Genomic DNA, 15000 nt, shown 5'->3' on the forward strand with positions numbered 1-15000 from the left:
TAAGTGCAGATAGGTACAGGTACAGGTACAGGTACAGGTACAGGTACAGTACAGGTACAGAGGTACAGGTACAGGTACAGGTACAGGTACAGGTATAGGTATAGGTATGTACAGGTACAGGTACAGGTACAGGTATGTACAGGTACAGGTACAGGTATAGGTACAGGTACAGGTGCATAGGTACAGGTACAGGTACAGGTACAAGTATGGATATAGGTATAGGTACAGGTACAGGTATAGTACAGGTACAGGTACAGGTACAGGTACAGGTATAGGTACAGGTACAGGTATAGTGTATGTACAGGTACAGGTACAGGTATAGGTACAAGTATGGATATAGGTATAGGTACAGGTACAGGTATAGGTACAGGTACAGGTACAGGTACAGGTACAGGTACAGGTACAGGTACAGGTACAAGTATGGATATAGGTACAGGTACAGGTACAGGTACAGGTACAGGTACAGGTACAGGTATAGGTACAGGTATACAGGTCAGGTACAGGTACAGGTACAGGTACAGGTATGTGGATATAGGTACAGGTGCAGGTACAGCAGGTACAGGTACAGGTACAGGTACAGGTACAGGTACAGGTACAGGTACAGGTACAGGTACAGGTACAAGTATGGGATATAGGTACAGGTACAGGTACAGGTACAGTACACAGGTACAGGTACAGGTACAAGTATGATATAGTATAGGTAGCAGGTACAGGTATAGGTATAGGTACAGGTACAGGTACAGGTACAGGTATAGGTACAGGTAAGGTATAGGTACAGGAATAGGTACAGGTATAGGTACAGGTACAAGTATGATATAGGTATAGGTACAGGTACAGGTATAGGTACAGGTACAGGTACAGGTATAGGTACAGGTACAGGTACAGGTACAGGTATAGGGTACAGGTACAGGTACAGGTATAGGTATAGGTACAGGTACAGGTACAGGTATAGGTAGAGGTACAAGTATGGATAGGTATAGGTACAGGGTATAGGGAAAGCAGGTACAGGTACAGGTACAGGTACAGGTATAGGTACAGGTACAGGTATAGGTACAGGAATAGGCAGGTACAGGTACAGGTATAGTACACAGTGTACAGGTATAGGTACAATATGGTATAGGTATAGGTACAGGTGTGTACAGGTACAGGTATAGGTACAGGTGCAGGTATAGGTAGTGTACAGGTATAGGTACAGGTACAGGTATAGTACAGGTATAGCAGGTACAGGTATAGGGTACAGGAGTGTACAGGTACAGGTATAGGTACAGTGTACAGGTATAGGTACAGGTACAGTACAGGTACAGGTAGGTACAGGTACAGGTACAGGTACAGGTATAGGTGTGCAGTACAGGTACAGGTATAGGTACAGGTACAGGTACAGGTGGTACAGGTATAGGTACAGGTATAGGTACAGGTACAGGTATAGTGTAAGTACAGGCATAGGTATGTACAGGTATAGGTACAGGTATGTACAGGTACAGGTACAGGTACAGGTACAGGTACAGGTATAGTACAGGTACAGGTATAGGTACAGGTACAGGTACAGGTACAGGTACAGGTATAGGTGCAGTAGGTATAGGTACAGGTGTAGGTACAGGTATGTAAGGTATAGGTACAAGTATGGGTATAGGTATAGGTAGTGGTACAGGTACAGGTACAGGTATATACAGGTACAGGTACAGGTACAGGTATAGGTACAGGTACAGGTATAGGTACAGGTACAGGTATAGGTACAGGTACAGTATAAGTACAGGTACAGGTATAGGTACAGGTACAGTATAGGTATAGGTGGTATGGGTATAGGTATAGGCACAGGTACAGGTATAGGTACAGGTACAGGTATAGGTACAGGCACAGGTACAGGTACAGGTATAGGTACAGGTACAGGTACAGGTACAGTGGGCAGGTCTGGTATAGGTACAGGTGTACAGGATAGTATAGGTACAGGTACAGGTAGTATGTACAGGTACAGGTACAGGTACAGGTAGTATAGGTACAGGTACAGGTATAGGTACAGGTACAGGTACAGGTACAGGTATGCAGGTACAGGTACAGGTACAGGTATAGTACAGGTACAGGTACAAGTATGGATAGGTATAGGTGGTATAGGTACAGGTACAGGTACAGGTATAGGTACAGGTACAGGTACAGGTATAGGTATAGGTATAGGTACAGGTACAGGTACAGGTACAGGTACAGGTATAGGTACAGGTACAGGGTACAAGTATGGATATAGGTAGGTACAGGTACAGGTATAGTACAGGTACAGGTACAGGTACAGGTATAGGTACAAGTATGGTATAGGTATAGGTACAGGTACAGGCACAGGTACAGGTACAGGTATGTGTACAGGTATAGGTGTACAGGACAGGTATAGGTACAGGTACAGGTATAGGTACAGGTACAGGTACAGGTACAGGTATAGGTATGGGTACAGGACAGGTACAGGTACAGGTACAGGTACAGGCAAGTATGAGGTGTATAGTACAGGCAGGTACAGGTATAGGTACAGGTATGGTATAGGTACAGGTACAGGTACAGGTATAGGTACAGGTACAGGTACATGGTACAGGTATAGGTATATAGGTACAGGTACAGGTACAGGTATAGTGAAAAGCAAGTATATGGGATATAGGTATAGGTACAGGTACAGGTATAGTACAGGTACAGGTACAGGTACAGGTACAGGTATAGGTACAGGTATAGGTAGTAGGAATAGGTACAGGTATATGACAGGTATAGGTATAGGTACAGGTACAGGTACAGGTACAGGTATAGGTACAGGTATATATAGGTATAGGTACAGGTACAGGTACAGGTACAGGTATAGTACAGTGTACAGGCAGTATAGTATAGGTACAGGGTATAGGTACAGGTACAGGTACAGGCAGGTACAGGTATAGGTACAGGTATAGGTACAGGTACAGGTATAGGTACAGGTACAGGTACAGGTGTAGACAATATTGACCGTGGCCCCATCAGTGACTCCTGACCTAGAGACTCTCGAGGTCTGAGAAACGACAGATCGGAGGGCGGGGCGGAGGGTGGGCGGTGATGTGGGTGAGGTGGTGGGCGGGGGCGGGGGAGGGCGGGCTCATGGATTACTTTCCTTTTCGCTTAGCGGAGACGAGCGCCAGATCATTATAAAAGCAGGGCTGTGGCACCATCTTCCTGACACACCTGTGCCATCCTCCAGGCAGGTAAGACGCCCGCGGCATCCCAACAGTGTCAACCTCAGCTTGTGGCACCTGAGGTCAGCCTTGTGTCCTTTAGTGGCACCCGAGTGTGTCAACCTTGGTCAGCTTAGTGGCACTGAGTGTGTCAACCTTGTCAGCTTAGTGGCACTCTGAGGTCAGCCTTGTGTCCGCTTAGTGGCACTGAGTGGTCAACCTTGTGTCAGCTTAGTGGCACCTGAGTGTGTCAACCTTGTGTCAGCTTAAGTGGCACTCCGAGTGTGTCAGCCTTTGTGTCCGCTTAGTGGCACCTGAGTGTGTCAACCTTGTGTCAGCTTAGTGGCACCTGAATGCAAGCTTTGTGTCAGTCCATTGGCACTCTGAATGTTCAACTTGGTCAGCTTAGTGGCAACCTGAATGTGTCAGCTTTGTGTCAGTCCATTGCACCTGAATGTCAACCTTGTGTCAGCTTAGTGGCACCTGAGTGCTTTATGTCAGCTTATACACCTGAGTGTGTCAACCTTGTGTCCGCTTAGTGGCACCTGATTGTCAGCTTTATGTCAGCTTAGTGACACCCAGTGTGTTATCCCTGTGTCAGTCTTGAGCCTTGTGTCAGCCTTTTGTCAGCTCGGTGTCATCCGTGTCTCATTATTGTGTCAGCCAGTCAGACCCGTGCCAGCCCGAAGCCAGTATTGTTTTTGCCAATGTCCCCAAAGTATGTCAGCGCAATGCCAGTCATGTGTCCCCTCATCACCAGCTCAGTGTCAGCCATGGACCCCCATGTGTCAGCTCAGTCAGCCACGGTCCTCACTGTGTCAGCTCAGTGTCAGCCATGTCCCCCCACTGTGTCAGCTCGGTGTCAGCCACGTGTCCCCACTGTATCAGCTCAGTGTCAGCCATGTGTCCCCTCACTGTGTCAGCTCGGTGTCAGTCATGTGCCCCCACCTGTATCAGCTCAGTGTCAGCCATGCGTCCCCACAGTGTCAGCCATGCGTCCCCTCACAGTGCTGCAGCCATCCTCTCACAGTGTCAGCCACGTGTCCCCACTGTATCAGCTCAGTGTCAGCCATGTCCCCCCACTGTGTCAGCTCAGTGTCAGCCATGCGTCCCTCCACAGTGTCAAATGCGTCCCCCACAGTGTCAGCCACGTGTCCCCCACTATCAGCTCAGTGTCAGCGTGTCCCCTCACTGTGTCAGCTCAGTCAGCCATGCGTCCCCTCACAGTGTCAGCCATGTGTCCCCTCACAGTGCCTGTGTCCCCACAGTTTCAGCCACGTGTCCCTCAATGTGTCAGCACCTGTTAATTCCCAAAATATAACCTGAGAGAGAGAGAGAGAGAATTTACATACAAATTTACAAACTGTGAGGCTCTCCCCTCCTCCCTTTCACACTCCCTCCTCTCTCCAACACGCCCTCCCTTCTCCACACCTCATCCTCAACCTTCCTCCGTCTCCCTTCCTCTTCCGTCTCATGTGATTGATTAGTTCAGACGAAAAGGTATAATCACCCCTCTCCCTCCTCCCCTCCTCCCCTCCTCCTCACCCTCACCCCTCTTCCTCTCCCCCTTAAATGCAGCTACAGGAGGAGGAGGAGGAGGAGGAGGAAGACGAAGAAGACAGGGGTTAGAGATGGAAAGGAAGGAGGAGGAAGGGGGTAAGGGGAAAGAGGAGGACAGGAAGAGGAAGGGGGAGGAAGGGGGAGGAATAATTTAACCCCCTGAGGACGATTAATAAAGTAATTATCACTTAGATTATAAAAATTCTAATTAATTAATATAAAATAATTTTCTTTGGGTTAATCTGAGAAACTTAGGTCAGTACGTCTCTCTCTCTCTCTCTCTCTCTCTCTCTCTCTCTCTCTCTCTCTCTCTCTGTCTCTCTTTCTCTCTCTCTCTCTCTCTCTCTCTCTCTGTCTCTCTCTCTCTGTCTCTCTCTCTCTCTCTCTCTCTCTCTCTCTCTCTCTCTCTCTCTCTCTGTCTCTCTCTCTCTCTTGTAATGTCATTTGTTTCATCACTGATTCTCAAATACCTTTCCATCCTTCATTGTTCTGGTGTAACCCTCCCCTCTCCTCCCTTCCTCCCCCTCCCCTCTCCTCCTGACCTCTCCTGGCCTCTCCTGACCCCTCGTTTCCTCCCTATGCCCCTCCTCACCCTCCCTTCACCCTTCATTGTTCCTCTCTTCCCTTCACTCCCCTTCCCTCCCCTTCCCTCCTCCCTATACTTCATGTCCACTCTCTTTCCCTCCTTCATTGACCCTCCTCACCTCCTCACCCTCCTTACCCCTCCTCACCCCTCCTCACCCCTCCACCCCTCCTTACCTCACACCCCTCCTTCCCTCCTTCATTGACCCTCCTCACCCCTCCATGCCCTCCTTCCTCCTTCCCATTTGACCTCCTCACCCCTCCTTACCCCCCCATACCCCTCTTCCTCCCTTCATTGACCCTCCTCACCCTCCCAGGCACTAGGAGGCACAGTGCCACTCTCTCCTGAAGGTCGGTGGCACCATGTGATGACACCTTATTATGCAACCTGGGGGGCATGGGCGGGGCGTGGGTAGGGGTGTGAGATTGGCAGGAGCGTGGGCAGGGGTGGAGGACAGGTGAAGGATGGGTGGGGAAGCAGGCGAGGGTGGAGGAGGATGGCAGGTGAGGATGGGTGGGGAGCTGAGAGAAGAATTGGAGGATGGAGTAGAAGGTGGAAAGGTGGAGTGGGGGCGACCAGGTAGGAAAGGAAGTTGATATATTGGAGGCGTGAGGGTCAGGATATTAGGGTAATGGGTGGAGTGTTTAATGAGAGTGGTTGGGTGGATGTGGGTGTAAGTGTGGAGTGTCTGAGAATGTGGGCGTGGCTTGGCGTATGGACCTGTGTAACGTCTGGAAGTGTAGCTCTAGGCATGGTGGCAGAAGAGAGAGAGAGAGAGAGAGAAACGCACCCTTGACCCACCTCACTCATATATCACTTTCTCTGACACACAACAATGGCGTAAAATTCACAAAGCTAAAAAAAAAAAAAAAAAATTATGTTCCTTTAAAAATCTAATATTATCAGTTTTTTTTCTTTTCAATTAAACTTTAAAAAAAAAATCTCCACATTTCTTTATTTTTTTTGTGTTTTTATTTATGATTCTTTGGTGTATAGTCTTTGGTATGTTTGTCCGCCATGTTGGATTGGTTAGGTTGGTTTAGGGTACGGGAATGAGATGTTCGATCAGGGTTTATATTATTTATCGTGTTTAATTTATCCCCTGAGAATATTAACCCCCTGAAAATTTTACCCCCTGAAAAATTTACCCCCTGAAAATATTACCCCCTGAATCATTTACCCCCTGAAATAATTACCCCCTGAAACATTTACCCCCTGAAACATTTACCCCTTGAAATATTTACCCTTTGAAAAAAATTCCCCCTGAAAATATTACTCCCTGAAAAATTTACCCCCTGAAATAATTACCCCCTGAAAAATTTACTCCCTGAAACAATTACCCCCTTTGTAGCTGTTAATAACCCTCTCTCTCTCTCACAGTCACCCGAGCACTCCGACCCCCCAGCGACCCTCACCTCACACTGTAGTTCCTTCACTTCCCTCCACTAATAAACTATTTCTTATATTACTTAAGTAGCTTAGTAGTAGTTACTTATTTACTTAATACTACTTCTACTACCATCACCACAACAACAACAACCACCACCGTCATACTACAACTACCAATCACCACCACCAATCACCACCACCAATCACCACCACCAATCACCACCACCAATCACCACCAGCATGAACACCTCTATCGTCTTGGTAGCAGCGGCCGTCACCCTCTTACTCCTGACGGGGATGACGGAGGCGAGAATGGGGTGGGTCTTTACTTCAGGTTACGAGACCATTACGGGACAGGTGGTACAGTCGTTTACCTGCGAGGGACGCCCCTACGGATATTACGCCGACGTGGACAACGCCTGCAGGGTCTTCCACATTTGTCTTCCCATTCCTGACGATTTGGGCCAGGTGAGTCCGTGGGATTTTACCTGTCTGTCTATCTGTCTGTCTGTCTGTCTGTCTGTCTGTCTGTCTGTCTGTCTGTATCTGTTTGTCTATTTATCAACCTGCTTATGTGTGTGTGTGTGTGTGTGTGTGTGTGTGTGTGTGTGTGTATTTGTCAGTATGTGTGTGTCTGTGTGTGTCTGTCTGTCTTTATATCTGTCTGTCGTTCTGTCTATCTGTGTGTGTGTCTGTGCATCTGTCTATCAACCCGTCTATTTGTCTATGTGTGTCTGTCTTTTATTTATTTGTTAGTCTATCTATTAACCTGTCAATCTGTCTCTGTCTAAATATCTATCACTGTCTGTCTGTCTGTCTGTCTGTCTGTCTGTCTGTCTGTCAACAAGGTGTGGTCGTGGGAATACTAATATTAGCTCCCTGGAGTTACACGCTTCGCTGACTCCCTTTCACCAGGAGAAGCATTATGGAGGACAGTGACCTACCACAGACAGTACCTGGAGGACAGTGACCTACCACAGACAGTACCTGGAGGACAGTGACCTACCACAGACAGTACCTGGAGGACAGTGACCTACCACAGACAGTACCTGGAGGACAGTGACCTACCACAGACAGTACCTGGAGGACAGTGACCTACCACAGACAGTACCTGGAGGACAGTGACCTACCACAGACAGTACCTGGAGGACAGTGACCTACCACAGACAGTACCTGGAGGACAGTGACCTACCACAGACAGTACCTGGAGGACAGTGACCTACCACAGACAGTACCTGGAGGACAGTGACCCACCCCCTCCTTCTCTCCTTCCTTTTCTCCTTCCCTCCTCCTTCCTCCCCTCTCTCTCTCTCCTCCTCCCTACTCTCCACTTTCCTTTCCCTCCCGCTTCCTCCTTTCTCTCTCTCTCCTCCTCCCTACTCTCCACTTTCCTTTCCCTCCCGCTTCCTCCTTTCTCCTTCCTTCCCCTCCCTCTTCCTTCCCTCCTTCCCTCCTCTTCCTTCCCTCCTTCCTCACCCTTCACCTCCTTCCCTCCCTCTTCCCTCCTCTTCCACGCTAATAAAAAGGTAAAAAATGTAAAAAATAAATAAATAAAACAAATCAACCAAAAAAAGTCTTCCTGAAATATGCAGGTTAACATAGAAACAGGGCGCAGATGAGGTGACTTGAGGAGATGGGGAGGAGGAGTGATGGGGAGGAGGAGGAGGGAGTGATGAGGAGGAGGGGAGGGGGTGATGGGGAGGAGGAGGAGGGGGGGAGGGGGATGGTGGTTGGTGAAGGACGGAATGGAGGAAGAGGAGAGAGAGAGAAATGAAGGTTAGGATGGAGAGTAGTAGGTAAGGGAGGGAATGGATGGGAGTAAGAGGAGAGTTAATGAGACGAGGAGAGGGAAGAGAGGAAGAGGAGCGGGAGGAGAAAGGGAGTGGGAGGGAGGAAAGAAGACGAAGAGAGGAAGAGGGAAGGAGACAATGAGAGGAGTGGGAGAGTAGGAGGAGGAAGAGGAGGAGGTCAGAGGTCATCACGCCAGGTTGCCTTGGGATATGATTCACTATGACCAGGTAACACCGTTCTTACCTGTGTCGGAGACTGAGTACCAATAACTACCTGTGAGAGAAGAGAGAGATTACAGAGAGTGCTCCTCACCTTCTTCTCTCCCCTTTACACCTATGAAAGGAGGGGGAGGGAGGGGGAGGGAGGGGGAGGGTTAGAGACCTTCACCCCCCACCCCCATTTCTTCTTTATCATCATTAATACCAGTGACTCCTCAAGGTTGTTTATGCTATTGAACCTCCTCACCTTCTCCTCCTCCTCCTCTTCTCCTCCTCCTCCTCCTCCTCCTCCTCCTCCTCCTCCTCCTCCTCCTCCTTCTATCACCCTTAGACCTTCACTCTAAGCTGCACTTATCCCGCATTGACCCTTGGGATTTAGAACATGAATTTTCAACGTGTGTGTGTGTGTGTGTGTGTGTGTGTGTGTGTGTATTGAATTCGTATATTCGTCTGTATTCGTCTGTATTATCATTTTTAACTAATACCTTCGTCTTTCCTGTTCCTTCATCGCCTTCTGCAGATCATCGAGACAGCCCACTTCTCGTTCATCTGCGGTAACCAGACCATCTTCGACCAGGAGACTCTCACGTGCAACCACCCAGCCTACGCCTTCCCCTGCGACCAAGCTGAGTCCCTCTATGACTCCCGGAACGCCCTCTTTGGCCGCATCGACGAGGAGTTCTAAAGTCCTTTCTGAGTCCTAATGGGAAATCCTAGGACCTCCTGAGTATTCCTAGCACCTCCTGAGTATTCCTAGGATCTCCTGAGTATTCCTGACGCTTCCTGGGGGGGGGGGTGTTCCTGAGGGTTCCTGAACATTCCTGGGGCTTCCTAGGACCTGTTGTACATTCCTAGAAGTTCAAGGTCCTTTTCCAAGTCCCAGGTCCTCCTCCAAGTCCCAGGTCCTCCTTCAAGTCCCAGGTCCTCCTTCAAACACCCAGGTCCTCCTCCAAACACCCAGGTTGACCCTAGAATTCCAGCCAACAATGGAATGCCCTTCAAGTTCTACCTTAAACCGAAAAAGTCTCCTCAAGTTCTAGCAACGTCGAAGAATAGTTCTAGAACCTCCTACTCCCCTTCCAACAAGTTCTACTCCCTCACTCCAGCAAATTCACCTCCCACACTCCAACCACTCCACCTTTCCCACCTCCAACAAGTTCTAACGCACGATGGAACTTCCTACGAACTCTCCAATTACTTTACACATATATTTTTTAAAACTTTTTGTACATATAAGATAAAAAAAAACCGACGAATTACACCCCCCCCCTCTACCCCCACCCCCATCTCCCCCACCCCCCTCTCCCCCACCACCCTGCCCACATCTCAAATAGGAGGAAATGGGACAGGTATATACCCCTATTGTGTAAGGTATACCTGTAAACCCATTAATTAGAATAGATTTACCTTTTTCATTCCGATTCTATTTGTATATTTGTTAACTTACTCAGATACAATAGGTCTAGTTTCCTGAAATTAGTATATATGTATGTGTGAGGGAATAGGCCTATCTTCCTCCAATTTGCATATGTGACAGAATAGGCCTATGTGTTCATTCTCCCTATATGTCTATTCTATACATTCAAACGTAATAAATATACTTTCCTCTATTATGTGTATATTCGTGTATGTCTAATCTCTTCCATCGTATGTATTGTGTATATTTGTAAACTCATTGTGATAGGTATATTTTGAGGTATATTTTGAGGTATATTTTGAGGTATATTTTGAGGTATATTTTGAGGTATATTTTGAGGTATATTTTGAGGTATATTTTAAGAGTATGCCTATATATCTCCTCTCCTATTCCGTGTGTATATTTGTAATCCATTTAGGTATATACAACAAGCCGGTGGGGATGTGGTTTTAGCAAGAATATTTGATAAGAATATTTTACCATTATTATTATTATTTTTTATTATTATTATTATTTTGAAGTATTTTTTTTAACTGCAAATAAAAAAAATGAAGGACCAGATATTATTTTATTCTTAAGGAAATTCCGGATTGTGGAGGTCAGGTCAGGTCAGGTTAGGTTAGGTTAAGGTATGAGGTGGCTGAGTGTATATAAGACTCATTTCTCGTCCTAAGGGTCATTGGTTCGATCCCAGTTGTGGATGAGTTAATAATTTTGTCTTGTATCATCTTATCTCCCCTTTACCTCTCACCCCCCCTTTACCCCTCACCCTTTACCTCTCACCTCCCCTTTACCCCTCACCCTTTACCTCTCACCCCCCTTTACCCCTCCCTCTCATCTCTCACCCCCCCACTTTTTACCCCCCTTCACCCCCGCCTCCCCTCCCTAAGCCTCGAACCCCAAGTCCCCAATAACATTAAACGGTACAATACCCGGTGAGCCAGAGAGAAAGAAAGAAAGAAAGAAAGAAAGAAAGAAAGAAAGAAAGAATTAAGGAGAGACCAATATTTCCTCTCTCTCTTTCTGGTGGAATTGAAATTGGGGGGGTGGGGAAGGGTGTTCTCTATCATTCTCTCTCACTTTTCTCTGTGCTCTATCTCTTACACTGTGTCTCATTTTACACAATATTTTAACGTAAGTAAGTTAGCATTGTGAGAGTCAACATTTACAAAACACAGATCAACATTGCACTGACCGATCATCACTTGACTTGTGTATACGACCCCCCTGCAACACTGGGTCACACAACAGCCATGACATATCAACTTCTGCAATGTCACACCTCCGGTCATCTGCAACGATGGGTAAACGCAATGACATCAACAAGTTAGTAATGATCGTAGTGCAACGTCAGCAGAGGTGATTACAGCAGAATTATTAATACCTATTGCTGGAGGTGTGTGGTGGTGTGGCGGTGTGGTGTGGTGTGGTGTGGAGTATTGGGTGGTGTGGGCGGTGTGGAGTGGTGTGGAGTGGTGTGGGCAGTGCGTGGTGTGGTGTGGTGTGGGTGGTGTGGGCCGGTGTGAATTAGTGTGGGTGATCCTTCAAGAGCAAGGAGAGATGACCAAGGCCTCAGATGTGTGTGTGGAGAGAGAGAGAGAGAGAGATAAATGTTTCACGTTTTCAGGAACAAATCAAGATGGAAGTAACTTGGGGCCCAGTCTCAATAGGCCCCAATACTAGTAGACCCCAGTTCTAATAGACCCCAGTACCAGTAGACCCCAGTACTAGCAGGCCCCAGTCTCAATAGGCCCCAGAGCTAGTGGGTCCATTTGAATGTTTTAGGTGACGAGAAAATACCGTAGAGTTATGTGATGAGATTATACAGTGTAGTGAAGAGAGTGGTACCTCTCTCTCTCTCTCTCTCTCTCTCTCTCTCTCTCTCTCTCTCTCTCTCTCTCTCTCTCTCTCTCTCTCTCTCTCTCTCTCTCTCTCTCTGTTATTTTTATTATTCCTTCATTTCCTTAGTTTCTTCTTCGTCTTCTTATTCTCATTTTGCCTGTGTCTTTAATTCCCTCTCACCCTTCCCCATTCCCTCACCTCCCCTTTCATCCTCTCCCACTCCCTCTCTCACCACCCCTTTTACCCCTCTCCAATTCCCTCTCATCCCTCCCCCACTCCCTCTCATCCCTTCTGAGAATCCACCTCTGTGTCTTAACTTACGTGAGTCAGGTAAGATAAGTTTTTACACCATCAGTTACGAGAAATAATTTGACGTAAAAACCTTTGAAATTCCTGACATTGACACCTGTGACCCTATTGGCTGTGGCGTCATGATGATCTAATGACGTCATGATGATCTAATGACGTCATGATGGGTTGATTACGTCACGGTGGGCTGATGATGACTGTGTTGAGGTCTGTCCACTGTGTGTGTGTCTGTGTGTGTTTTTGTACTCTTGGCTTCCACTAAATATGAATAAATCTACTTTACATTGACGTAATTAAATATAAAAATAAATCCAATCACAGTTACGTAAATTAAGCGAAATAAATCCAAAAATCTAGGGACTGTATAAACGCCAGAATCTCAAATTTATTAGGAAAAAAGGACAAAACAAAAGACTATCACAGTACTAAAAGGTTCAATCATCTATAAAAATTCCTGTAAATAATCACACAATGAGTTCGAATCCTTTAGTTATTGTTATGGTGAGAAAATTACTTGGGTTTCGAATCCTCTTCGACGTATAAGAAACAAAAGAAGGTTAACATCCCTCTAGATGAGTATAAATGACAGAACCGCTAGTCTAACACCCCCGCCAAAGAAAAAAATATATATAAATGCCACAATATCATACAACTCGTGGGTATAATCTTCTATTTAATAACAAAGAGAAGAATACAAGGGGGTTGGAATCCTTTCCCGACAGACATACACACAGCACGCCGTATCCTGTTGACCTCCTGTTGGGATAAAACACAGCTAGGACGCCACAGGAAGACGCCACTGAGACGACCTTGGGGGAGGGCGGAGAGGGGGGAGGGAAGGGGGAAGGAGGAGGGGGAGGAGGGGGAGAGAGAATGAGGGAAGGGGGAGGGAGGGAGAGGGGAGGGGGAGGGAAGGGGAGGGGTGGGGGGCGAGTTGAGGATGCGACAGTTTTTACCTCACTCGCCTAACCACTAACACGAGGGTCTTGTCATCCAGGAGTCGAAATGTGAAGGTTGTTGGCAGGCCGCTATGTGTAGGATGGTTGTCAGATGTTACAGGATGTGTAGGTCATGTATAGGATATGCAGGTTAGAACAACAGAACAGGTCGCTATGTACAGGTTCATACAGGTTATTGATATTAGTATCGGTGCAGTTCTGGTTACAGGTATATGTACAAGGCAGGAGAACGAATACAGGTACAGGTAAGGGTGAGGGAACAGGTAAGGGTGAGGGAACAGGTAAGGGTGAGGGAACAGGTAAGGGTGGGAACAGGTACAGGTAAGGGTGAGGGAACAGGTAAGGGTGAGGGTACAGGTAAGGGGTGAGGGAACAGGTACAGGTAAGGGGTGAGGGAACAGGTACAGGTGAGGGAACAGGAACAGGTAAGGGTGAGGGTACAGGTAAGGGGTGAGGGAACAGGTACAGGTAAGGGTGAGGGAACAGGTACAGGTAGAATTATAGTTACAAATACAGGTACGTGTATAATCACTTAGCACCTGGCCCCAACACAACAACCACACCCTGAGTTAACGAGTTGCATGACCCAGTGTTAAAGAATAGTCCGAGAAGACCGGACAACTCGCCAACTGCACTGGCTAACCATTACCCCGGAACACGATCCACAAATCGATTAACATCCAGGTCCCCAATTACTGCTGGGTAGACAGAGGCAAATGGCGTAAAGAAACTTGCCCATATTTCACCCTGCCTGGGGATAGAACCCAGGTCCTCTCACTTGCGAGGCGAACATGCTGACCATTACACCACAGGTACAGACACAGGTAAGAGGTCAGGTGAAAGGTTTTGACCTACGAAGGGAGAAGGGAAGGTCACCATAGGTCACGATCCTTACTTGATGGAGTAATTGGGAGGGAGGGAAGGCGGGAGGGGTAGGGAGGAAAGCCACTAAGGGAGAGCTACTAAGGGAGAATAAAGGGGGGAGATAGTAAAGGGTGTACCGTCAAACTTTCACTCAATGCCCTCTCTCCCTTTAACGGTATGCAAATGAGGAGACGTAACCCCGTGTGTGTGTGTGTGTGTGTGTGTGTGTGTGTGTGTGTGTGTGTGTGTGTGTGCTATCTTTTGTCTCTCACCTCTCATCAATCACCTCTCATTATCTCACTTCTTTCCCTCCCTGTTTCCGTATTCGAGGGAAAAAAAGAAGAAGGAAGAAATTATGATAAATTACAAGGTTAAGGAAAATGGATCAGTAATTACAGAAACAACAAGAAAGAGGGAGTGATAAAGATGAATTAAGGAGGAAATGGTGATGAAGAAGGAAGAAGGAAAATAATAAGAAGGAAGAAAATGAAAATCGTGAATAATTACCTTGGGTGTTGAGAGAGGGTGATAAGTAAAGGCAGGTAGGTAGGTAGGTAGGTAGGTAGGTAGGTAGGTAGGTAGGTAGGTAGGTAGGTAGGTACAGGTAGATACAGGTATAATCACAAGTACAGGTACAGGTAGAGGTTCCAGGTTACATAAACCAGAGATATATGAGAGAGGGTTAGATCACAGGTAAACAGTGTTAATTAGCAGGTCAACAACAACAGGTGTTACTGAGGTGGTCACTTCACACCTGAGTCTCTCTCTCTCTCTCTCTCTCTCTCTCTCTCTCTCTCTCTCTCTCTCTCTCTCTCTCTCTCTCTCTCTGTGTCTGTCTTTCTATTTCTCACTTTTAGAGAGAGAGAGAGAGAGAGAGAGAGAGAGAGAGAGAGAGAGA

General features: G+C 47.1%; 1 protein-coding gene across 1 annotated transcript; it reads left to right on the plus strand.

The window, feature by feature from the left end:
- The first annotated feature begins 3179 nt into the window (after positions 1-3179).
- Positions 3180-9990, plus strand: LOC121874942 (U-scoloptoxin(01)-Cw1a-like). Its single transcript, XM_042379303.1, has 3 exons — positions 3180-3200; positions 6694-7170; positions 9232-9990. Exons 2-3 carry the CDS (start codon positions 6943-6945, stop codon positions 9394-9396), a joined length of 393 nt encoding a protein of 130 aa, XP_042235237.1. The 5' UTR covers positions 3180-3200; positions 6694-6942; the 3' UTR covers positions 9397-9990.
- The last annotated feature ends 5010 nt before the right edge of the window (positions 9991-15000 follow it).

The sequence above is a fragment of the Homarus americanus genome, unplaced genomic scaffold, assembly GCF_018991925.1.
Source record: "Homarus americanus isolate GMGI-L3 unplaced genomic scaffold, GMGI_Hamer_2.0 scaffold8593, whole genome shotgun sequence".
Classification (NCBI taxonomy): domain Eukaryota; kingdom Metazoa; phylum Arthropoda; class Malacostraca; order Decapoda; family Nephropidae; genus Homarus; species Homarus americanus.

Coding starts and splice junctions, on each gene's coding strand:
- LOC121874942 (XM_042379303.1), top strand. CDS start 6,943: ATGAACACCTCTATCGTCTTGGTAGCAGCGGCCGTCACCCTCTTACTC. Junction 7,171..9,231: donor TTCCTGACGATTTGGGCCAG/GTGAGTCCGTGG, acceptor CGCCTTCTGCAG/ATCATCGAGACAGCCCACTT.